The 23,971-nt window shown below is 42.2% G+C and overlaps 1 protein-coding gene across 1 annotated transcript in view; it reads left to right on the forward strand.

Moving 5' to 3' along the window:
- The window catches only part of SPEF2 (sperm flagellar and cilia associated 2), a 173,136-nt gene that overhangs the window by 129,081 nt on the left and 20,084 nt on the right, over nucleotides 1-23,971 (forward strand). Inside the window, 3 exon segments of the mRNA XM_024754637.1 lie at nucleotides 8,256-8,362; nucleotides 9,063-9,245; nucleotides 14,707-14,799. Of these exon segments, the coding sequence (XP_024610405.1) occupies nucleotides 8,256-8,362; nucleotides 9,063-9,245; nucleotides 14,707-14,799 (383 nt within the window).

Raw genomic sequence — 23,971 nt, forward strand, 5'->3', positions numbered from 1 at the left:
AACATTTGAAAAGAAATTATACTCCAATAAAGATTTAAAAAAAAAAAAAAGAAGTAAATAGCATCACACTGAAAAAGAAAAAAATACAAGACACATGCACCCAATGTTCATTGCAGCACTATTTACAATAGCCAGGTCATGGAAGCAACCTAAATGCCCATCAACAGATGAATGGGTAAAGAAGATGTGGTACATATACACACTGGAATATTACTCAGCCATAAAAAGGAAGGAAACTGAGTCATTTGTAGAGACATGGATGGACCTAGAGACTGTCATACAGAGGGAAGTAAGACAGAAAGAGAAAAACAAATATCGTATATTAATGCGTATATGTGGAATCTATAAAAATGGTACAGATGAATCGTTTTGCAAGGCAGAAATAGAGACACAGATGTAGAGAACAAACGTATGGACACCAAGGGGGGAAAGGTGGTGGTGGGGGTTGGTGGGGGATGAACTGGGAGATTGGGATTGACATATATACACTAATATGTATAAAATAGATAACTAATAAGACACTGCTGTATAAAAAAAATAAAATAAAATTCAGAAAATAAAAGGTATTAATGGAAAGAAGTAAAGCTTAAGGAGTTTTCACTGAGTACTGGTTAGCCATATGAAAATTAAGTCTTCATTAAGATAGTCCTTACTGAAAACAATGGAAAATTAAAAATGTGTCGTATACTGTCAAATATAGTATATAAGGAGTGCTTATATTCAGCACTCCTTTCCTAGTCAAATTCTGCCGTTTGTCATGATTCTAAATCTCCTTTGGAAAAGGCAGTAATTAGACATAAAATACCATTTGTTGATTGTCACAAATATGCCATAAAAACTGACCTTATATGTGGTAATCACACAAGATTATGCAAAATGTAATGAAACAACTTATCATGCTTAGCATTTTTCTTGCCACCCAGCACAGATCTATACTTTAGAATTTTAGAAGTAGCTTAAGTAAGAGAGAGCCTAAATCACCAAGACGTTCTTTCCACTGACTGCCCCAAGTATCATTCCCGTGAGCATTGTCCCATCATAGAAGGGATTTAGTAAGTATTTTCAGAATTATGACAGTAGCCAATATTGGTATGGTGCTAGGCCCTATGTATCAGCCCCCATACTAGCGTTTCCACGTTAATACACTTCTTGCCCATGGCTGGATGAGGAAGACCCATCCATGAGTAAGAAGAGTCAGATAGCTCTTTTCAAATCCCCCTCTTGTCAAATGACTGTAGTATGACCTTGGGCAAGTTATTTAACCTCTTTTCTCACACTTGCCTCATCTGGAAAATGGGGTATTTCATGGGATTGTTATGAACATTAGAGTAATTAATGTATGTAAAGTGCTTTAAAAGCGCCTGGTGCACTGAATGTGCAATTTCAGTGTGATATAAGCCATTATCACTTAATTATATAATTGAAGTAATATTACATTATTATATAGAGATTATGTAGAGATGTGGATGGACCTAGAGACTGTCATACAGAGGGAAGTAAGGCAGAAAGAGAAAAACAAATATCGTATATTAATGCATATATGTGGAATCTATATAATATATAACAGTATACAATATTGATACAAACTACGCTTATTATTATCCAAAATGTGAGCTCGGTATCCTGAAGGTGCACATACCCTAGTAGGCACCTGCAGCATTACCCCAGAGCGGTTTCAGAAAAAAAACACAATACCTGGTGGAATTGAGCCATGAGGTATGTGGCTCCCTGCGGACTGTAAACATCCAAAACAAAAGCACTCATTTTGTGTACTGCAGTAAGCTCTGGGTAGGTACATCTTGTCCCAAACATCAAGTGTCAGCACATCAGGAAGACAGTCTTTCTCCAAGGGAAGCAATTTGGAGTCTGTTGAAACTAGAACACTTTTGCAGTGTTCCAAAGTCCCCACTTAAACCATTAGAACTCCTTTTCCTTGTAAGCCCATCAGTACTTTATGTAATGTCTATAGAGATTCAGTTCATAGCTATTTTGGTTTCTGCTGAGAGGCTATCAGGAGAGAACACCATCCAGCAATTTCTGTACCCTCACTCCTTCTTCAAGAGACACAGCATTTAGTTGTTCAAGGCCTATAACTTTGTTCCAAAAACTAACAAGGGTCCCTCCTTCAAACTCCTCTTAGAGACCCTTAGAATCAGTGACTGGTCTCAGAGACAGGGCACAAATTCAGGAAGTCTAGGCTGTACTGGCCAGGCTAGATCATCCAGCTATGTGGTTTTTACAGGAATTCAAGGAGGAAGTAGTTGTTGCTGTCTGTGTGGGTCAGCAAAGGCTGTAGCCCATGGGAAACTTTTGGATAGAACTTTCCAGGAAGCAAAACAGGGGCGGAGTATTCCAGGCACCATGGAAAATGGAATCTACATTGAGATTTTGAAGGTGCATGACATATTTCTGTGATCTGAATCTAAGCAAGCAGAAGGAGTTTACCCGCTGAGAAAACCACAGGGCACCTGGGGGCCACACTCCTTTCTGCTCTGATCCCTAGATTTTGCCACCTGGTGAGCTATTCCTGTCAATAGCATCAGTCCTTTCTTATCGTACCTTTTCTCAGAAATCTTTCTGTATTTCTTGATTTGTGTAAATGTCAGACTAACTGAACTACCTTTCAGACCAAAATAGGGGGCTTACTTACCTGCCGATATATAGTATCATAATTTTAGAATTTTCTCAGAGATGCTAAGCCTAGGAAAACCCACAGAGCTTTCTAGTTACTCCGTTCAGGGAACAAGCCAGGTACGCTTCTTACCCCTGCCTCTTGGTTAGTTGAGGCTTTTGGGGGAGACAGTAGCCATCTGCCGCTCTCAGAAACAGTCTCATCGTCCCTCAAAGCCATGCGGGAAGGATGCCCTTCTTGTAGTAAGTTGGCCCTACCACTGTCAGAGAAGACGGAGCTGAGGCAGGAGGGGAGAGGCATCCAAAGCAAATCCTGTAGACACACTGCCCTTCATGTCCTGTGATTCTTGTCTTTCACCTCGGGAAGGAAATGACAGCAAAATGGTGTGCCCCTCTCCTGCCTGGAGAAACGGATTCTAGGGGGAAGGAGACCATAGCACCCTTTGTCCATAAGAGAAACCTGTAATATGAAGTGTGTAAACGTGGAGGGTAGGACTGCCTGCTAGCGACCGCCAGCTTCACCACATATGACCACTGTGACATCGGACAAATTAATTAACCTCTCTGTGCCCTAGGTTTTTGACCCATAAAATGGTGATGAATACTAGTAGTTGACCTACTTTCTTAACTATAAAATAGGGATACTGGGTGATGACGATTAAATGATGTAGAGCACTTGGCATACTAACCAAAATGCCTGCTAAGTAGTAAGCACTCACTAAGATCGTTCCAGGAATAATGAGCAAGTGTAGGGGGGACAGGGATTAAGCAAAACTGCGGGTAGGCATTGGTGATTACTTAAAATAACCACATGGAGTTATTTTAAAGGTAGGCATTCTGAGTCGAGTCACCAAAAAGCAGAAAAGTCCTCAGAAGCTTGACCGTAACCTCCCAAAGAGGAAAAATCAATTTTTGAAAGCTTGTCTTAAAAAATAGCCTTGGCTTGTATATGATGAAATACTAGATCTTATGTTCTGTGGCCTGTGTCGTAAACATGGAGTGAAGTCGAAGGGAAACCAAGTGAGTTTTTTTTATGACACCAACAACTTCCGGACTGAATTTCTCAACGCGCACCATCTCAGCCAGGCTCACACCAAGGCTTCCCTCGTGGAAGTGACAAGAGGTTCCCCAGGGAGCAAAACCACCACGGAGCTGATGGTGATGACCATGAGCAAGGTTACCCTCAGGAGGGTGGAGAACTTGTTCCCATCCTGCCACGCCATCGCCAAGACCGGACGACCCCTCAATGATTTTATCTGGATGTGCTCGTTAGATGATATGAAGGGTGATGATACTGGCCCGGTATTCAGAATGAACAAATCGGCCAGAACATTTACATAGTTTATTGCTGAAGTAGAACAGCGAACTCTAAGAGAGAAATTAGAAAAAAGTAAGTTTTTCTCCGTCCTCAGTGATGGGATCACAGACAGTTCAATCGAGGAAGCTGACCTTGTGTACAAGCAGTGAGCGTGCTCAGGGAAAGGACACTGCCAAATCGTTGGGGTACACACAGGGGGAAAGAAGGGACCTCTGGCAATAAAACATGCCCCTGAGAACACTCTAATGAGAAATCTTCAACTTCGACTATCGAACCAAGACTGGGCAAAGAAACTGGTTGGTTTCGCAAGTGATGGTGCCCATGACTCAGAGCGAGAAGACGGCAGCGGGGTGGCCCTGCTTTTAAGAGAAATCCAGCCACGTGCGCTGACTGTGTATTGCTCTGCTCATCATCTCGAGGTATCTTACAAAGCGGCGTTCCAGAGCATTCCCCTGTACAATGATGTCAGAGACCTTCTCCGCGGCACTTACCACTTCCATCACAATTCTCCTGTTCATAAGAGTACTCTGGTACTTTCAAAGGCCTTGACCTTCGACCTGTGATACCTTCTCAACTAGGAGGCCGGAGGTGGCTTCAAGGATTACAGGCCTCCCTCCAGAATCTTCTCAAAGGATATCAATTGTCCAGCAGCTGCATTCGGTAAGTAATTTTGAAATACTGTACTATTTTAGTTTTTTCAGAATAAAAAGAATACTTTTATTTGAAATAATAATTTTGAGGAAGATAAACCACTGTTTTTTCCTAGCCCATGTTACAGAAAAGGGAAGGCAGAAGTGACACCAATCATCAGAAAGCCAAAGACCTTGTAGAGTCCCTCCTGCAGGCAGACATTGTTAAATTTGTCCACTTCTTGCTGGGTGTCACTGATGTCCTCAGCATTCTGTCCCGTGTCAATCAGAACAGAAACTCTTCAATTGCTGTTATATTTGCCACCCTAGAGTCAACACTGGAAATGCTCAGAATATATCAGACAAGGTGAGGAGTGCGGGATGATCTGAGAGTCTATCCAACCAGACAGATGGACTTGGGAAACCATTTGCTACGTGCTTTTGCACATAATTGTCTACTTGGGGGATTTTGTTTTTCCCCTCCCCAGACCAGGGCCAAAAGAACGCCCAGTGGATTCAGTCACACACTTTCAGGGTAACTGCCTCCTCGCAGGAAAGCGAAACATTTCTGATGTGAGAAACATGGTTTTAACACATCTTATCAAGAGGCTGCGAGGCTGTTTCAGAGATGTCAACCAAGATGTGGTGAAGACAGCCACGACTGGGAGCTTTAAACTGCGGCCAGCAAAGATAAATCAAGGTAACGTATGAACTCCGGCTCTGAATCTGTTGTTCTTTGATTGTCTGTATACATGTCTTTAAGATATGTGATGTTTTGTTGGGCGTATTGATTGCAGAATTTGGAGAAAAAGAGGTGTCCATCCTGATTGCACATTATGAACCAGTATTGGAAGCTGCCAAGGTGAAAATTGACGAAGTAGACACAGAAAGGAGCATGTTGAAATTAGAGATTTATGCTAGGTGAGCATAAGTAACCTAGTTGATATTTATAAATATTGGAATAAAACTTAGGAGTCTCAATCTTTTACATTTTTCATTTTTCCTCCTAGATTTCAGAACATCCACACATTGACCTGGGATTTTGTGAATTCTGTTTAGTTACACAAGTATCCGAACATCCTAACACTTGTGGACCTAGTGCTGAGCCTCCTTGCAAGTTCAGCTGAAGCAGAACGTGGCTTTAGTCAGATGAAGGGCACTAAGTCACAAATGCATGCCAAGGTCAAGGCTGATAGCATGACAGATCTCCTGATAATTCAGTTGAATTCTCCAGACACTTATAACTTTGACCCTAGGAAAGCCATTCACTGATGGAATACAAGAACACCATCTTCAACTGATGACACAAGACCTGTCTCGGATTGTTCATCAAACTCAGAAAGGCTTGACGAAAGCGATTAGTAATGTGACAAATGTTGACCTCATCACTGATCATAGCAAAAAGAACTATTTTCAAAAACCCGAAAGTTAAAAGTAAAAGTCACCGGTCTTCATATCAAACACAAAAGGCATTTGGCATCATCCAGACCTACAGAGCAAAAACCCAAAGACTGGTTTTCCTCTGACTTTCTAATTCTATATTCACACATTCTTTCACATTCTTTGGGTGAAGTATATACTTCTAAGCAATGGTATTATTTTGATGTCTTCTTTCTGAGAGTTATTGCTAAGGGTAACTAGACTATGATTATGATCTGGGTTCCTTTTTGCCTGGCTTACAATTAACTTTTTCCTGGAAAATTCTAAATGACGGTTGCATTAGGTAACTAACTTAGGGCCAAATGGAAAGAGAATATTTTTTGATCTGTAAACAAAATTTGTAAGCTTATCTGTTTCCGCTACTGCATTATATGTGAAGGCCATATTATTATATGCCTTGGTCATTTAAGTAATGAGGCCAAATGTCAAAATAGTTTTCACATTTCACACTAGGGTTCCCAGATAAACAATTCCTATGTGAACTGAAAGTATTTTCCTACACTTTGCTTGCACCATAGCTGTTAGAGACAGTGGAAATATTTTACATATCTACCAGAATTTTTAAATACTTTGAGCCTCTTCATGGTTTCAATTGAGTTTATTTGCGGTTTCATCTTGAGAAACATGAATGGATAATTTCTAACTTGTCTGTAAACCAATATAGTATCATGTAAATATCATTTTACCAAAAGTTCCACTACCTGGGAAAGTTATTCTCATCTCTATAAAATTGGATATTCAGCTTCGATCAAAAAGGATAGAGAATTTATTTCTGAACAACCTGCTGGATATACAGTCTTATCAAAGAAAGAAAGATTCTGCTCTTGCTACCAAGAAAATTGCCTTCCAGATCTGAACCTTGCACATGTTATTTGAACCACTGAAATTTTAAAAGGATTACTACATTTTCCTAAAGTTTAGAGGAAATGATAAAGTTCATGTTGGACTTTAGAAATGCTAAAAACTTAGATATAGGAAGAAAAATTTGAGATTCTACATCTACATTTCACTCTTTTTTTGCGGTACGCGGGCCTCTCACTGTCGTGGCCTCTCCCGTTGCGGAGCACAGGCTCCGGACGCGCAGGCTCGGCGGCCATGGCTCACAGGCCCAGCCGCTCCGCGGCATGTGGGATCTTCCCGGACCGGGGCACGAACCCGTGTCCCCTGCATTAGGCAGGCGGACGCTCAACCACTGCGCCACCAGGGAAGCCCCTGTTTCACTCTTTTTATTCCTAAACAAAGAAGAATAGGTATATACTCTGGACCTGAAAGATACCCGAATACATGTAGGAGTGTCTCCTGGTTCTAGGAGGTACCGACACTATGGGAGTTAGACATTTTTTTAAGGAAATACATTTATTTTGCTTTCCTATTTGTTTTTTGATGCATGTGCATGCAATTTGAAATGAGCAAAGACTAAACAAACATCTCAAGGTAAAGTAGTTTAGTGTTTAAGAGCAAAAGGCTTTAAAAGGTTAGTTATCTTTTATAAAATATATCACAGTGTTTGAGCCAATTAGATGACTAAATTAGCACTTCAAATCTAGTAATTTAATAATTCAAATATCCCGACATTTACCAAAATAAATATATTCTGATCTAAAAAAGCAAAATGAGGATAAATGTGTTACCTTGATCACAGTGGTGATGTGCATGCGTTTGAAACACCTTTATCCCATATTTACCAAAACATTTTACTCTAGTGCCCTGCTGAAAAATAGGAATCCTTGCAGTAGTTTTTTGTTTGTTTGTTCTGTGGTACGCGGGCCTCTCACTGTTGTGGCCTCTCCCGTTGCGGAGCACAGGCTCCACACACGCAGTCTCAGCGGCCGTGGCTCACGGGCCCAGCCGCTCCGCGGCATGTGGGATCCTCCCGGACCGGGGCACGAACCCGCGTCCCCTGCATCGGCAGGCGGACTCTCAACCACTGCACCACCAGGGAAGCCCCTGTTTTGAAGACTCCAAACTAAAATATAAAGCCTCAGTATCTTACTCAGTCTGAACAACTTATTACTCACCGAAAAAGACGTGCTGACTTAGCTGAGAAACAACCATTGGAGAAAATCAGGAAATTGATTATTATTTTTATGTTTCCAAAGTGTCTCCTGTTTCTCTAAAGGCTAAGGTTTTAAAGAGAATGAATAAAGTGATTATACAAATATCCATTATTTGTTCTATTTTGGTGAAAGAAACAAATCACATAATAAAACGGAAAAATATTTCTCATTGTATTTTAGGCATAATAGGAAACAAAGCATTTGCTGACGTTCTGCTGGATTTGGTAACCATGAACCTTGGAACAAACAACTTTCCTAGTAGTTGGATGAACCTCACTCAACCTGAAGTAAGCTTCTATTTTGTTTGGATTTCAAGCTTTGAGAATTCTTCTTTAATCAATAAGTCAAGAGTTCTCAAATAACCAGTACCTGCACAGTAACCGACATTTAGTAGCAGGCAATAAACCTGGATGAACAAATGAATGAACTTCAAGTTAAGACACTTAGTATGTTCATGCTCAGTATTTGAAAATAAGTGACGATGCTGACAGTCAATGAAACACTACAGGGACCATGAGGCTCAGCCAGTGAGTTTGTATTTATTACTACCAGATGGAGTGATCCTAACTAGTAATAGTAGATGATTCTGGCAGTGCTTTCTTTTCCTTGTATTCTGTTCCTTAAGAAAACAAAGTGGTTAAAGAGTATTTCCCTACAAGTTGTAGAGCCCTCCCACACTCGTAATTAGCATCTTTATTCCTTCTCTGCTGAAAAGGTACAAAGTATAGTACAGTCAAAAGTGTCAATTCCTTGTGTAACGGTAAGCAAAACCCATAAATGTCAAGGAAGCAAAAATCAGAAACACTAAGTTCTGGCTGGTGTGGATTGCTTGGTAGAACCTGAGGGAACAAAAGTGAGAACTGACCCTATTGGCCAAGCTAAAATCTTACTTCCTTCATCAGAATCTCTTACTAAGAAACGCGAGCAGGTAGAGTGTCACAAGAGAGTCATACAAACATTCCAATGGCATTTCCTGCTTTCTTCTAGTTGCAGGAGTTAACATCTTTATTGGTAACAAACTCGGAGTTCGTGGACTGGCGGAAATTCCTGTTAGTAGTCGCGCTGCCTTGGCCCATTCCTCTGGAGGAGGAACTCTTGGAAACCCTGCAGAGGTTCCAGGCTGTGGATGAGGAACACCTGGGCACAGTCACTTTCGAGCAGTATATGCAGGTCACTACCAGCCCCTGGTGGCACTAACCCTACCAGAGTACTTCTGACCTAAGAAGCTCCCTGATCTCACAACACCAGGTCTCATGGCCCATGTCTAGGCACCTAGAGTCAGCACAGGCACTGTCCAAGTCCCAGGTAGAAGTCTGGCTCCCACCCCCAGGGAAGGGTCTGAAAAAGTCAGAACTGCTTGGAGAGATAAGGGTTCTGAAAGAAATCACAGAAAACATCATTGTCATCCTACCAAGTGGTTCTTAACCTTGGCTGTACATTAGAATCGCCTGAAGAGCTTTTCATCAGCCCAATGCCCAATACCAAATACTCCGGGAGTAGCAACAGCAGTTACAATGAACACAGGGAAAGGGGCAGGGTTTTTTATTTTTTTCTTTCGGTCACAAGCGTGGTGAACGGTAAGATGTTTTTGGACACGTTGAGTTTGAAATGTGTGTGGGAAATGCAGACAGAAATGTCCCATCTGATATGGCAGATGCAGAAGCCAATCACTATCACGTAGGCAGTTGTTGGGGTTATGAATGGACCAGATCACCCGAGGGAAGTGTGTAAAGTGATGGATAATCCAGTAACATGGTACCTGGCCATTGGACTTGTAGATAGGATGTAACTACTGACCTTCACCAGAGCAATTTTGGGAGCGTACAGAGTCTAGATTGCAGAAGGTTGATGGAATAAATAGGTCTTTAGGAAGTGAAGATATGACAGTCGATTCATTTTTGAGAAGCTTGAGTAAGGAGGGAGGAAGAATGAAATGCCATAACTAAGAAGGGCCTGAATGACTTATTTTGTGTCTACTAATCGAATTCATCCTAATTCTCACCACTTCACATTGCTGGTAGACACGAAAGGTGGAAACTTTTATAAGGTGCTGACTTTGAAACAGGGTGATAATCTCTAGGTGCCTGTAGCTCATGTATATTTCACCATTGAAAGATCACATCTCTTCCTGCTTCTCTTTTCTTCCTTGATTAATGAAAGACGTGCTCATAGACGGCCCTGACGTTCCCACGCTCAGACAGTTGAGCCAGAGGAAATAGCAGTTCCACATCGAAGAGGTTCTTCCAGCCTGATCAAGAAAGGCGCATAGCTGATTGGGCTCTAATTTATGTACTTCCCAAGTAGAGCACTTTGTGAATTCTTTCACTGTCCCGGACCTGGGCTTACAACTTATAGAGATGTTTTGTGTAAAAACATAAACAGCAGGGCAAAACTTACTCTATTTTCTTGTTGGCTTAAGATTTTTAAAAGTGGGCACTCGTGAATATACCAACATTCACTCTTTACAGTATGTGCCAACGAACACAGGTTGTCAATTTAAACATCTTTTTGCACAAACGTGAGACGCACTTAGGTGTTCGTAATTTGTACCACAGTGCTGAGGAAAACCAGAAAGCTCCCTCACCAAAAGTGTGAATTTCTTAGAGAAAGTCGGCTGCTGCATGAAACAGAAACTCAGAAATACTTATCAGAACACTGCCTGGGTTTTGGGAGCAGTTGATTTCTGAGCTCTGCCCTCTCAGCTTACGCACCCAACGCCCACTCCTCAGGAGGCTCAGGACAAGGTGGCCATTTGGAGAGGCCCGCTTGACCTCCCCACACGACTCACAGATCTCTAGCGCTCTCCCCATCACACACACAGGGTTCTTTCATGGGACTGTCAAAACAGCTTCTAGGGTAAAATCTTATGATTTGTTGAAAATGCCACCTTCGAATACAGTAGTCAAATAGTACAACTACACTGCTGAAATGAAGTTCTCTGGGGGGAAAATAAATAAATAAATAAGCTCCCTACTCTGCTTTTTATTTTGCCTTTTTTCTTTTCTTTTGACTAACTGCAAGTTCATCATGACCACCACTTAAGAGTGCGCTGATTTCCCCAGCTTCTAAAATGGAATAAGATACAGCGTTTGTGAAGCTGCTGCGGCTGCATACCTGGGCTAAGCCACGCGAGCATAAAAGTGCACCTGCCTTTGCTCCAGCCCTATTGCAGCTGTCACACTCTTGCCTCTGTCACGTGTGGATGTTTAGTCACACTCATGCAGAATGCTTTGATGGTGAACTCTCTAAACTCATCTTCTGTCAATGAGAATGCAGGTTATCATAGGCTTAATGAATCAGAGGTTCTAGGATCCAAACAGCGCAGCACTTGTTCTCTAAGGGAAAGTAAACTAACCTAAAATTCTTTGACCATATTTTATTTATTCTTTGACCAAATGTCCACAAAGGACATTTCCACATTTCAAGGATAAATCACCTGATTACCCAGTGGGGCAAGATGTGGTTGACTGAACCTTGCTTGATCAATTTAAACCCAACCTACAGTTCACGTTTAACATTTCGCACTGCTAACGTTTTCATGGATGACTTTTTTAAAAATATAACTTGTTCTCTGATTAGGTTCTTTCTTCTTTCTCATGTGACCCTCTTGTATGTGAAACACTTTGAAACAGTTTCCTAATCTTTAAAATATCATCTATCTTTTAAAAACTAACATGACTGAATTCTTGGTTTTAAGAACAAGGGAAAATTCCTGTGCATTGAAAGAATTGCATATGGAATTGATGGTTGAGAAATCAGGGATGAGGAGGAAAACCTCTTTTAATATTTCCTCTTTATCACTGGTTTTCAGCAATTTGATTATCGTGCTCCTCGGTGTGCTTTTGTTCATATTTCTTTTGCTTGTGTTTCACTGAGTTTCCTGCACCTGTGGGTTTGCCGTTTTTGTCAAATTTGGAAAATTTTCAGAAATGTTTTTCCGAATAGTTTTCCTGTACTCCCCTCCCCCATTCTCAAAATCCAGTCACATATTTGCCCCACAGGCTGCTGACCCTGGATTCTTTTTTCTTTCCATTTTTTTTTCTCTCTGACTTTATTTCGTATTCATTTCTACTTCTCCATCTTCTAGTTCACTGATCATTTCCTTTGCAGAGTCAAATCTATTATTAATACAATCTAGTGTATTTTTATTTGAAATATATTTTTGATCTCTTTAAATTGGGTCTTTTTATATCCTTCATTTCTCTCTTCATTATATGCATTTTTCTCTGTCTCCTTGAATAAATGAAATATATTTAGAACAGCTAAATGAACATCCTTGTCTGTTCATTCTATCATCCGTGTATTTCAGTGTTTGTTTCAATTGATTGAGGTTTCTTCTGACTATGGGTTATATTTTCTGGCTTTTTTGCATGCCTTTGTATAGGATGCCAGATGTTATAAATTTTATATTGGTGGGTGTCCAATTTTATATACCTTTAAATATTGTCGGGCATGCAGTAATGTTATTTGCAATCAGTTTTATCCTTTCAAGGTTACAGTAAGATTGATAAGGGTGGGTCCAGAGCAACCTTTAGTTTAGGGCTAATCTAGCCCCACTACTAAGGCAATATCTTCCTGGGGGTGCTACCCAATGCCTTGTGTATCAGGAGGTCCTTCCACTCTGCCGGGTGGTAACATTTTCCCTGGTGGTAACATAGTCCCAGCCCTGTGTGAGACTCAGGAACAGTTCAGCTTACTCCTTTCCTGTGGTCCTTTCTCCAGCTTCTGGCATTTTCCACACATACATCCAGAGGTTGGCTTTCAGTCAAGACTTGAGGAAATCTTTCTACAGATCTCTAGGGCTCACCCTCTCTTTCAATGTATCTCTAGTGTTTTGCCCTGAAAATTCTAGTCATCGTGGCCTCCCTCAGCGCCAAATCTATCTTGTCAATCCAGCAAGATGTGCCAGCTCTATCTGGGTGCCTCTCCTGACACTGTAGCCTGAGCAATACTTGGGTCCTCATTGTTCTCCTTATTTCAGGAATTACTGTCCTGAGTTTCCTGTTGTCTAACGTCTGAAAAAATTATGTTACATATGTATTGGATATTTTTGTTTGTTTGTTTAAGGCAGGAGGGTAATTCTGAGCTTTGTCACTCCATCATGACCTGAAGCATAAATCTTACCTACATTCCTCATCTCTCTATTCTCCATGGATTGGTACTTATGGTCCACAGATTGGCCACTGGGCAAGGATTCTTCCCAGTCAGTGCAAAGCACTTACATTCAAAGCCCGAGCCCATGCTGGACCTTAGCTGCTTCTGTGTCTTCTCCCTCACAGGCTTCTGCATGGCCAGCACTCCTCTGTTCTAAATGAAAAGAAAACTCACCTCTGGGGGCTGCATCCCCTTACAAGCTACCTAGTGTCACTCCAGCTTTCTCTCAAAACACGGGTGATTCTTTGAAGGAAAGAAGGCACAAGCACAGGCCAGAGTCAGGTTAGGCTGGCCAATTGTTCTTGGAAGTAGGCAGTGCCAAGGGTAGATTGTCACTCTGGAAGATGGTAAGGGAGAAAGACCTAGGAACAAGATGCTTATGTATATGAAGTGCTTGACATGTTTAAAAGTTAAGATTGGCAAGACACATTCTTTGAACCCGAGGAATTAATACCTGATGTTCAGTAGCAGACATGAATGAAAACACCCAAAGGAATGAACTGAATGCCAAATATCTGGTATAAACAAGTCAAATTGGAGTTTCGAGGAGAGATCAAAGAGGGCTTCCCTGAGGAGGTGTGATCTAAGCTGGGTCTGGAAAAATGAGTAGGTTTACATTGGTGAACAGGTAGTCACCTCAGGTAGGAGTAATGATGTGAGCAAAAGAGCAAGAGTAGGAAATGGTTCTAAGCAGAGAATGACATGACAAGATTAAAGTTTTGAGAAAACTGATATGGTCAAATGGTCTGAGCTGAAACAAATAAGAGAAAGACTGGAAATGAAGACAGCTCCGAGGTTGCTGGAGCAGCCTGTGATGGAGGCAATGAGGCTGTACACCAGCATGGCAGCAGTAGACGTGAGAGGAAGGGAGAGGGGGTGAGGCATCGCCAAATGGGAACCGAGGGATTTGGTAATTAGTGTCAGACATGGGCTGAGAATGAAGGTTGTCATTAAAAAGTAGGTCCTGAGCTGTTGGTTCAGTCAGTCACTCACTCAGCAAAGATTTCCAACACCAACAATATGCCCCAGCACCACACTAGGCTCCGAGAACAGAGAGCAACATGAACAGGACATGAGCGATATGAGCTAGTGGAGGGCACTGACCCCTCCAAAGTATTGCTATGCAAGCAACATCTGGGGCAGCGACCTCCCAGCTTCATTGCATGCTGCAACAGTTACAGTACAGCAGGCACCCCAGTATGTGGGGTTTCATTTATAAATTATTCACGTGTACTACTGCACTAATGCATTCTATACATTATCAAATTTTTTAAAATAAAAATTACAAAAGAATGAGATCCAATACATGTGAATGGAAGTTCTAGTATTTTCTCCAGCATCCCCATGGTTTCTGCACCCTACTTTGGAGAACACTGCTCTAGACACCTGCAGAGATGGCTTCAATCTCTGTGGTTTTCAGAGGAACAATTACATCTCAGTGTAACTTTAATGATTCTCATTTTTGTTTTCTGTGTAGGCTGGTCTGTGGTTTACGGGAGATGAAGATATAAAAATTCCAGAAAATCCCCTTGCACCTCTGCCATTCAATAGGCAGGAGCATCTTATAGAGGTAATTCCATAACATTGATCCATTTCTTGTCTTTTCTCCCACTTGTGTAATTAGTCTTAGACTCCACCCTGACTCCCGGGTCCTTTGCTGTATCCCCCAAGTGCAGAGTTTAATATTCACTATGGTGACAGCATAGGAGAGTCTGGAGGGAAGCAGGGACCAAAATCTTAGACAGGCTTCTCCTGTTTACTCACTATGTGATCCAAGACAATATCCATAAGCTCTCCGGGTTTCACGCTTCTCGTCTAGCAAATAAGCTGGTACTGAACACACTTTTCGCTAAATGCCCTTCCCATTGTAAAAGCTTTGGATAAGAACTGACTTTCACCAATATATGTCTTTGTTCATTTCTCTTTGACTTTGACTAACTTGAGCAGCATTCCAAGAGTTTGCCTACTGTATTGCCCACTACCCATCAGATTATCATTATTATCATCAGAAGTACCATCACCATCACTATTGTTATCATTAGCTTCTATCCCTGAGGCCACAATAGAATGCGAGTCCTTAAAATCTGAAAACCATTCTGACTTCAACACATCCAAGCTCAATAAAATATGAGAAAAGTCGAATGGTAGATTCAGACATGAGAGCAAACTTTGTATATCGATTGATCGATTCAGCCCGCCATGAGTTAAAAATTGCAGTGCAAAATTGAACATGACTCCAGTCGTAACCTGAAAGTGAGCAATTCCCTTCCATGGGACGCATATTCTTTGAGCATCTCTCTTAGATGCTAGCAGGAGAGCAGGTGAAAGAAAGGGGTCAGGGAGTTACCAAAAAGTGTCCAAGACATGAGGCTGGCAGTTGTACGGGCAGTTTTTTGTTTTGGTTGTTGGTTGTTTTATAAACTGGAGGACTGAGCTCAATTCTCCTGTAAAGCTTTGGAAGGTGTCTCTATATGATTCTTTGAACAAATCTGTCAGCAATATAAACAGGTTCTTCCTTCCTTGAGAAGAAGCCAGCAGTCTGAATACGATGTCAAGTAACTTCCTTTTCAGCCAGAAGTTTTTAGAAGTGTTTATCAGAGCAGAGCCCTTCCATGGCTCACAGAGCTGCTAAAGGCGGGAGACAGCCTGTGTTGGTCAGCCCCGAGGACTGCGACACAGTGAGGCCGGAAAGGGCCTTGGGATGCCAAGGAAGGGTGTGGCTCCCACCTGCTGCTACCCAAGCTGCTGGAAAGTGAACATAGGAAAGGAACAAAGTGGGGGGCAGAGGCAGGACCACAGAGCCTGAGAAAGAAGCGCTCTTACAGGGCAAACGATGGTTGACAGGTGTGTGTGTGTGTGTGTGTGTGTGTGTGTGTGTGTGTTGTCCAGAGGACAAAAGAGGGTGGTGTCCTCTCTGCTCCATGGACTGGATGCTCAGCATTTCATAAATCTCAACGCCCTTCAACTGGGATTAAAAGCACAGATGCCACGGCTGACAAGCTGCGAGGTCTTGATGGAGTTACCTACCCTCTCTGTGCTGTGGTTTTATTTTCATCCCTCTGTGCTGGGAGTGTTGTGCAGTGTGAGTTCATATGTGTGGTACTTTTAGAACAGTGATTGGCACACAGTTAGCCCGATGTCAGTGTCAGCTAAACAGAAGCTAACCACACTAACTCTACATGGTAAAACACCAGTTAATGGTTAAGAAGCTAAAGAAAGGGGTGCAAAGGGAAAACATAAAACAATATAATACGTTTACTTTTTTGGCCATAATTAGAGTGAGTAAAGACCAAATCAGGGGAAAAAACACCCCATGAAGAGGGCTTGGCCTACGATCTAGCTGGCCACACCCAGCTCCCCTGCTTTGTCATCTGTGTTCTCTACAATCCAGGGCCGCCAGGGGTCCCAGGGACAGACTGTAATTCCTGCTATCTGTGGGCTCAGATGACCTCAGAGTCCTAGGCACTGGGTAAGATGTCCAGTTGCATCCATAAAAGGAACCCTGAGACACGTCTGTGTTGCAATCACATCGTTGTCCCCTGACAGTGACAACTCACTTCCTTATAACTGACAAGGTTCAGCCATGGCCTGGCTGCCCAGCTTTCCACACAACATCAAGAGCAACTATTCCAGTGTTTTAAAAATTCATAGGGATTTCTTGAGAAAAGGCAATTTAGTCTCACCATATGCAAATTCACGGTTTTGTCTTAATCTCTTCTCCACAGCTTCCGTCCACATGAAATCCTTCTATGTCTTTGGGCTGTTAATATTTTTTTAAGCCGGGCTCGTGGTTTGAAATACTAGCTGTTTGCTAACAAATCCCAAGTGTCTATTTCCACCACCCCTAACCTGTCTTCCAAACGTTAGACTCCTAGACACGACTGTCTATTGGACATCTCCACTTGAATGTTCTTGTAGACATTTCAAACTCATCATGTCCAAGACTGGGTCCCTGACCTCCCATCCCCACCACCCCACTGCCCCACCTTCACCTAGAGCCCTCTCCATGTTGGTCAGTGGCAACTCTGTCCTTCCTCTTGCTCAGGCCAAAACCCTAGGAGTCATCCCCCGTTCTCTTCCTTTTCAAAACCCCACATCCAGTCCTTCAGGAAATGCCCGTAGTTCTACCCTCAAAATACGTCCAGGATCAGACCACCTGTTCCAAGTCCCATTGCTGTCACTGGAACAAACCAGCCAACTTCACCTGCATGACAGCAGTGGCCTCATCACAGGTCCTCCATGTCTCCCTTGTCTTGGCTCAGGTCACAGGCAGATCACAGCAGCCTCTGCTCCAGCCATCCCACAGCACTGCGTTTTAGTCAGAGGAAAACCCAAAGTCCTCAAGAAACCAACCGGCCTTGCCTCTTCTGTCCCCTGCCTCAGCCACTCTGGCCTCCTCCATGTTGATCAAATGTGCAGGCGTGCTCCTACCTGAGGACACTGGCCTCAGCGCTCTCCTCTGCCTGTGTGGCCCTTCCCCTGCGCGTCCTACCTGCCTACTCCCTGCCCACCTCCAACCTTTGTCCAAATTTCATCTTCTCAACTCTGCAACCTGCCCCCCTTCCCCACCCTTCACTCCAATTCCCTTTTCCTTGACCTGCATTTTTTCCCTGTGTTTCCATAATGACTATCTAATTTACTTTATTTATTCTATCTTCCTCTTCTAGAAATTAAGCTCCTCAAAAGCACGCATCTTCATCTCTTTCCTAGTAAGTGCATTCCAAGCACCTAGAACAGTCCTAAGTACTTTTCTGGAGCCGTCTAAGGTTCTGCACAGTCAATAAGTACTTGTTGAATGAATGAAACCATAGTATTTGTGTTGGGTTTTGAGTCTATGTAACAAATTTCCACAAATTTAGTGGCTTAAACCAAGGCCCAGTTATTACCTCAGAGTTTCTGTAAGTCAGAAGCCCAGTCATGGCTTAGCTGGGTCCTCTGCTCAGGGTCTCAGAAGGCTAAAATCAAGGTGTCCGCTGGGGTTGCAGTCTTAGCTGAGGCCAATTCCAATATTTGTTCCAGGACTGGCTTCCAAGGTGGGCTGCTGGCAGAATTCAGATCCGTGCAGTTGTAGGACTGAGAACTTCAGCTCCAAGAGGCTGCCTGTGGTTCCTTGCCACATGCCCTCTCACAGTTTCAGAGTTTGCCTCTTCATGGCCAGCAGGAAAGCATCATGCTGGCTTCAAATCTCTCCCTGAAGGCCTGGGTCCTTTTTAAAAGGGTTCACATGATTAGATCAGGGCCCAAGGTTGGGCTCTCGTTTGATTAACTCAAAATCAACTGATTAAGGACCTTGTGTCTGCAAAATCTCTTTACCTTTACTCCTGAAAATTGGCTTTCCATCACATTTACAAATCCCACCCATACTCAAGGGGAAGGGATTATACAAGATATGTATTTGAGGGGGTTTTCCAGGGAAACTTTGAAGCCTTCTTAGGAGTCTTCCTATAACAACATTTTAAATGATCTTAAGAACATAGCAGGCCTCACCTTTTTTGAATGTCTCATCCATTGGTTTAAAATCAAGCCTGTGTAATTACAGGAAGAGTTCACATGTCAACTTATTTTTTTTTTTTTTGCCCATTTTCCTTCAATATATCACATTGAACTTCTTTGTTAATGGAAATAATCTGGTGCACCTACACAGCCTTTTTAAGAGCATTTCAATGAAAATAGTATTAAAGTTCAAGGATTCATATGAAAGAAATGGAAGATAAACATGAAAGGACAATGCCATGGTTATCTGTTGGTGTCAGCTCCCTTCTACCCCTAGTCCTGCTGGGAATCCCTGAGGATTTCCAAAGGCAAGTGAGAAGATGAAGAAAATATAAGGTCCTAAAGGAACCCAAAAGCTGGATCATGACTCTTCAAATGCCTAAGGCTGCCTTACCATCAGAGAGTGTTTTGAAGCATCTGAGCCTAGCTCGGTGCCACAGCAGACCCTCAGTAAATGTTTGATAAAAAGGGGTGACTGAATGAATGAGCTTGCAGAGCCCATTGACCTCTAAGATTCTTTTCAGATTCATGGCATAACAGACTTCATGTATTTTCCTATCAAAGTTATTTTTATTTAAATTTTATTGGATTTGTCAAATAGAAAATAATTTTTCCAATTGTTATCTCATGGATGTATAATTGGGTTGTAAGGACTGTCAGTAATAAAGAATAACATAGTGTCTCTAGATCTAGGCACTTGCTTCTTTAAGTGTAGGCCAGGGCCAGCGTCTTGGGAATTGTATAGGAGCTTGCTAAACATGCAGAATCTGAGACTGCTCCAGAGCCATTTACTTAATAAGAATCTACATTTTATTTTTATTTTATTTTTTTAACATCTTCATTGGAGTATAATTGCTTTACAATGGTGTGTTAGTTTCTGCTTTATAACAAAGTGAATCAGCTATACATATACATACATTTTTAAAAGATTCTCCAGAGGACCTTCAAGATGGCAGAGGAGTAAGACGTAGAGATCACCTTCCTTTCCACAAATACATCAAAAATACATCTACATGTGGAACAACTCCTACTGAACGCTGGCAGAAGACCTCAGACTTCCCAAAAGGCAAAATACTCCCCACGTACCTGGGTAGGGCAAAAGAAAAAAAAAAACAGAGACAAAAGAATAGGGACTGGACCTGCACCAGGGGGAGGGAGCTGTGAAGGAGGAAAGGTTTCCACACACTAGGAAGCCCCTACGCGGGCAGAGACTGCGGGTGGTGGAGGGGGGAAGCTTCGGGGCGGTGGAGGAGAGCACAGCAACGGGGGTGCGGAGGGCAAAGCGGAGAGATTCCCGCACAGAGTATCGGTGCCGACCGGCACTCGCCAGCCCGAGAGGCTTGTCTGCTCACCCACCAGGGCGGGTGGGGGCTGGGAGCTGAGGCTCGGGCTTCGGTCGGAGCTCAGGGAGAGGACTGGGGTTGGCGGTGTGAACACACCCTGCAGGGGGTTAGTGCACCACGGCTAGCCGGGAGGGAGTCCGGGGAAAAGTCTGGACCTGCCTAAGAGGCAACAGACCATTGTTTTGGGGTGCGCGAGGAGGGGGGATTCAGAGCACCACCTAAAGGAGCTCCAGAGACAGGCGCGAGCCGCGGCTATCAGCACAGACCCCAGAGACGGGCATGAGATGCTAAGGCTGTTACTGCAGCCACCAAGAAGCCTGTGTGCAAGCACAGGTCACTGTCCACACCTCTCCTCCCAGGAACCTGTGCAGCCCGCAACTGCCAGGGGCCTGTGATCCACAGACAACTTCACCAGAAGAACACATAGTACGGCTCAGGCTGGTGCAATGTTACGCTGGCCTCTGCCCTCACAGGCTTGCCCCTAATTCCGTGCCCCTCCCTCCTGGCCTCAGAGAGCCAAAGCCCCCTAAGCAGCCGCTCCTTTAACACCCTCTGGTGTGGGTAAAGAACAGGTGCCAGAAGGTGACCTACATGCAGAGGCGGGACCAAATCCAAAGCTGAACCCCAGGAGCTATGCAAACAAAGAAGAGAAAGGGAAATCTCTCCCAGCAGCCTCAGGAGCAGCGGATTAAATATCCACAATCAACTTGATGTACCCTGAATCTGTGGAATACCTGAACAGACAATGAATCATCCCAAAATTGAGGTGGTGGACTTTGAGAGTAACTGTAGACTTGGGGTTTGCTGTATGTGATTGACTAGTTTCTGATTTTTATGTGTATCTTATTATAGTTTTTAGCACTTGTTATCATTAGTGGATTTGTTTATTGGTTTGGTTGCTCTCTTTTTCTTTTTAATTACTCTTTTTAAAATAATTTTTAAAAACTTTTTATTTTAATAACTTTATTTTATTTTCTGTAATGTTTTTCCCTCCCTTTTCTTCTGAGCTGTGTGACTGACAGGGTCTTGGTGCTCTGGCGAGCTGTCAGGCCTTAGCCTCTGAGGTGGGAAAGCTGAGTTCAGGACATTGGACCACCAGAGACCTCCTGGCCCCATGTAATATCAATCGGCGAGAGCTCTCCCAGAGATCTCCATCTCAATGCAAAGACCCAGCTCCACTCAATGACCAGCAATCTCCACTGCTGGACACCCTATGCCAAACAGCCAGCAAGACGAACACAACCCCACCCATTAGCAGAGAGGCTGCCTAAAATCATAGTAAGTTCACAGACACCCCAAAACCTACCACTGGACGCAACCCTGCCCAGCAGAAAGACAAGATCCAGCCTCATCTACCAGAACACAGGCACCAGTGCCCTCCACCAGGAAGCCTACACAACCCACTGGACCAACCTCATCCACTGGGAGCAGAAACCAAAAACAACGGGAACTACAAACCTGCAGCCTGCAAAAAGGAGACCCCAAACACAGTAAGTTAAGGAAAATGAGAAGACAGAGGAATATGCAGCAGATGAAGGAGCAAAGTAAAAACCCACCAGGCCAAACAAATGAAGAGGAAAGAGGGAGTCTACTTGAAAAAGAATTCACAGTAATGGTAGTAAAGATGATGCAAAATCTTGTAAATAGAATGGAGAAAATACAAAAAACGTTTAACAAGGACCTAGAAGAACTAACAAGCAAACAAACAGTGAGGAACAACACAATAAATGAAATAAAAAATTCTCTAGAAGGAATCAATAGCAGAACAACAGAGGCAGAAGAATGGACAAGTGACCTGGATGATAAAATGGTGGAAATAACTACTGCAGAGCAGAATAAAGAAGAAAGCATGAAAAGAATTGAGGACAGTCTTAGAGACCTCTGGGACAACATTAAATGTACGAACATTAGAATTATAGGGGTCCCAGAAGAAGAGAATAAAAAAAAGGACTAAGAAAACATTTGAAGAGATTATAGTTAAAATCTTCCCTAATATGGGAAAGGAAATAGTCAATCAACTCCAGGAAGCACAGAGAGTCCCATACAGGATAAATCCAAGGAGAAACACACCAAGATACATATTAATCAAACTATCAAAAATTAAATACAAAGAAAAAATATTAAAAGCAGCAAGGGAAAAGCAACAAATAACGTACAGGGGAATCCCCATAAGGTTAACAGCTGATCTTTCAGCAGAAACTCTGCAAGACAGAAGGGAGTGGCAGGACATAATTAAAGTGATGAAAGGGAAAAACCTACAACCAATATTACTCTACCCAGCAAGGATATCATTCAGATTTGACGGAGAAATTAAAACCTTTACAGATAAGCAAAAGCTAAGAGAATTCAGCACCACCAAACCAGCTTTACAAGGAACGCTAAAGGAACTTCTCTAGGCAGGAAACACAAGAGAAGGAAAAGACCTACAATAACAAACCCAAAACAATTAAGAAAATGGTAATAGGAACGTACATATCAATAATTACCTTAAATGTAAATGGATTACATGCTGCCACCAAAAAACATAGACTGGCTGAATGGATACAAAAACAAGACCTGTATATATGCAGTCTACAAGAGACCCACTTCAGGCCTAGGGACACATACAGACTGAAAGTTAGGGGAGGGAAAAAGATATAGCATGCAAATGGACATCAAAAGAAAGCTGGAGTAGCAATTCTCATATCAGACAAAATAAACTTTAAAATAAAGACTATTACAAGAGACAAAGAAGGACACTACATAATGATCAAAGGATCAATCAAAGAAGATATAACAGTTGTAAATATTGATGCACCCAACATAGGAGCACCGCAATACATAAGGCAAATGCTAACAGCCATGAAAGGGGAAATCGACAGTAACACAATCATAGTAGGAGACTTTAACACCCCACTTTCACCAATGGACAGATCATCCAAAATGAAAATAAATAAGGAAACACAAGCTTTAAATGACATATTAAACAAGATGGATTTAAATTATATTTATAGGACATTCCATCCAAAAACAACAGAATACACTTTCTTCTCAAGTGCTCATGGAACATTCTCCAGGATAGATCAGATCTTGGGTCACAAATCAAGCCTTAGTAAATTTAAGAAAATTGAAATCATATCAAGTATCTTTTCTGACCACAACGCTATGAGACTAGATATCAATTACAGGAAAAAAACTGTAAAAAATACAAACACATGGAGGCTAAACAATACACTACTAAATAACCAAGAGATCAGTGAAGAAATCAAAGAGGAAATTAAAAAAATACCTAGAAACAAATGACAATGAAAACATGATGACCCAAAACCTATGTGATGCAGCAAAAGCAGTTCTAAGAGGGAAGTTTATAGCAATACAATCCTACCTCAAGAAACAAGAAAAATCTCAAATAAACAACCTAACCTTACACCTAAAGCAATTAGAGAAAGAAGAAAAAAAGAACCACAAAGTTAGCAAAAGGAAAGAAATCATAAAGATCAGATCAGAAATAAATGAAAAAAAAATGAAGGAAACAATAGCAAAGATCAATAAAACTAAAAGCTGGTTCTTTCAGAAGATAAACAAAATTGATAAACCGTTAGCCAAACTCATCAAGGAAAAGAGGGAGTGTACTCAAATCATAAAATTAGATATGAAAAAGGAGAAGTTACAACAGACACTGCAGAAACACAAAGCATCCTAAGAGACTACTACAAGCAACTCTATACCAGTAAAATGGACAACCTGGAAGAAATGGACAAATACTTGGAAAAGCAGAACCTTCAAAGACTGAATCAGGAAGAAATAGAAAATATAAACAGACCAATCACAGGCACTGAAATTAAAAATCTTCCAACAAACAAAAGCCCAGGACCAGACAGCTTCCCAGGCAAATTCTATCAAACATTTAGAGAAGAGCTAACACCT

The sequence above is a fragment of the Neophocaena asiaeorientalis genome, unplaced genomic scaffold, assembly GCF_003031525.2.
Source record: "Neophocaena asiaeorientalis asiaeorientalis breed wild unplaced genomic scaffold, Neophocaena_asiaeorientalis_V1.1 scaffold229, whole genome shotgun sequence".
NCBI classification, from domain to species: domain Eukaryota; kingdom Metazoa; phylum Chordata; class Mammalia; order Artiodactyla; family Phocoenidae; genus Neophocaena; species Neophocaena asiaeorientalis.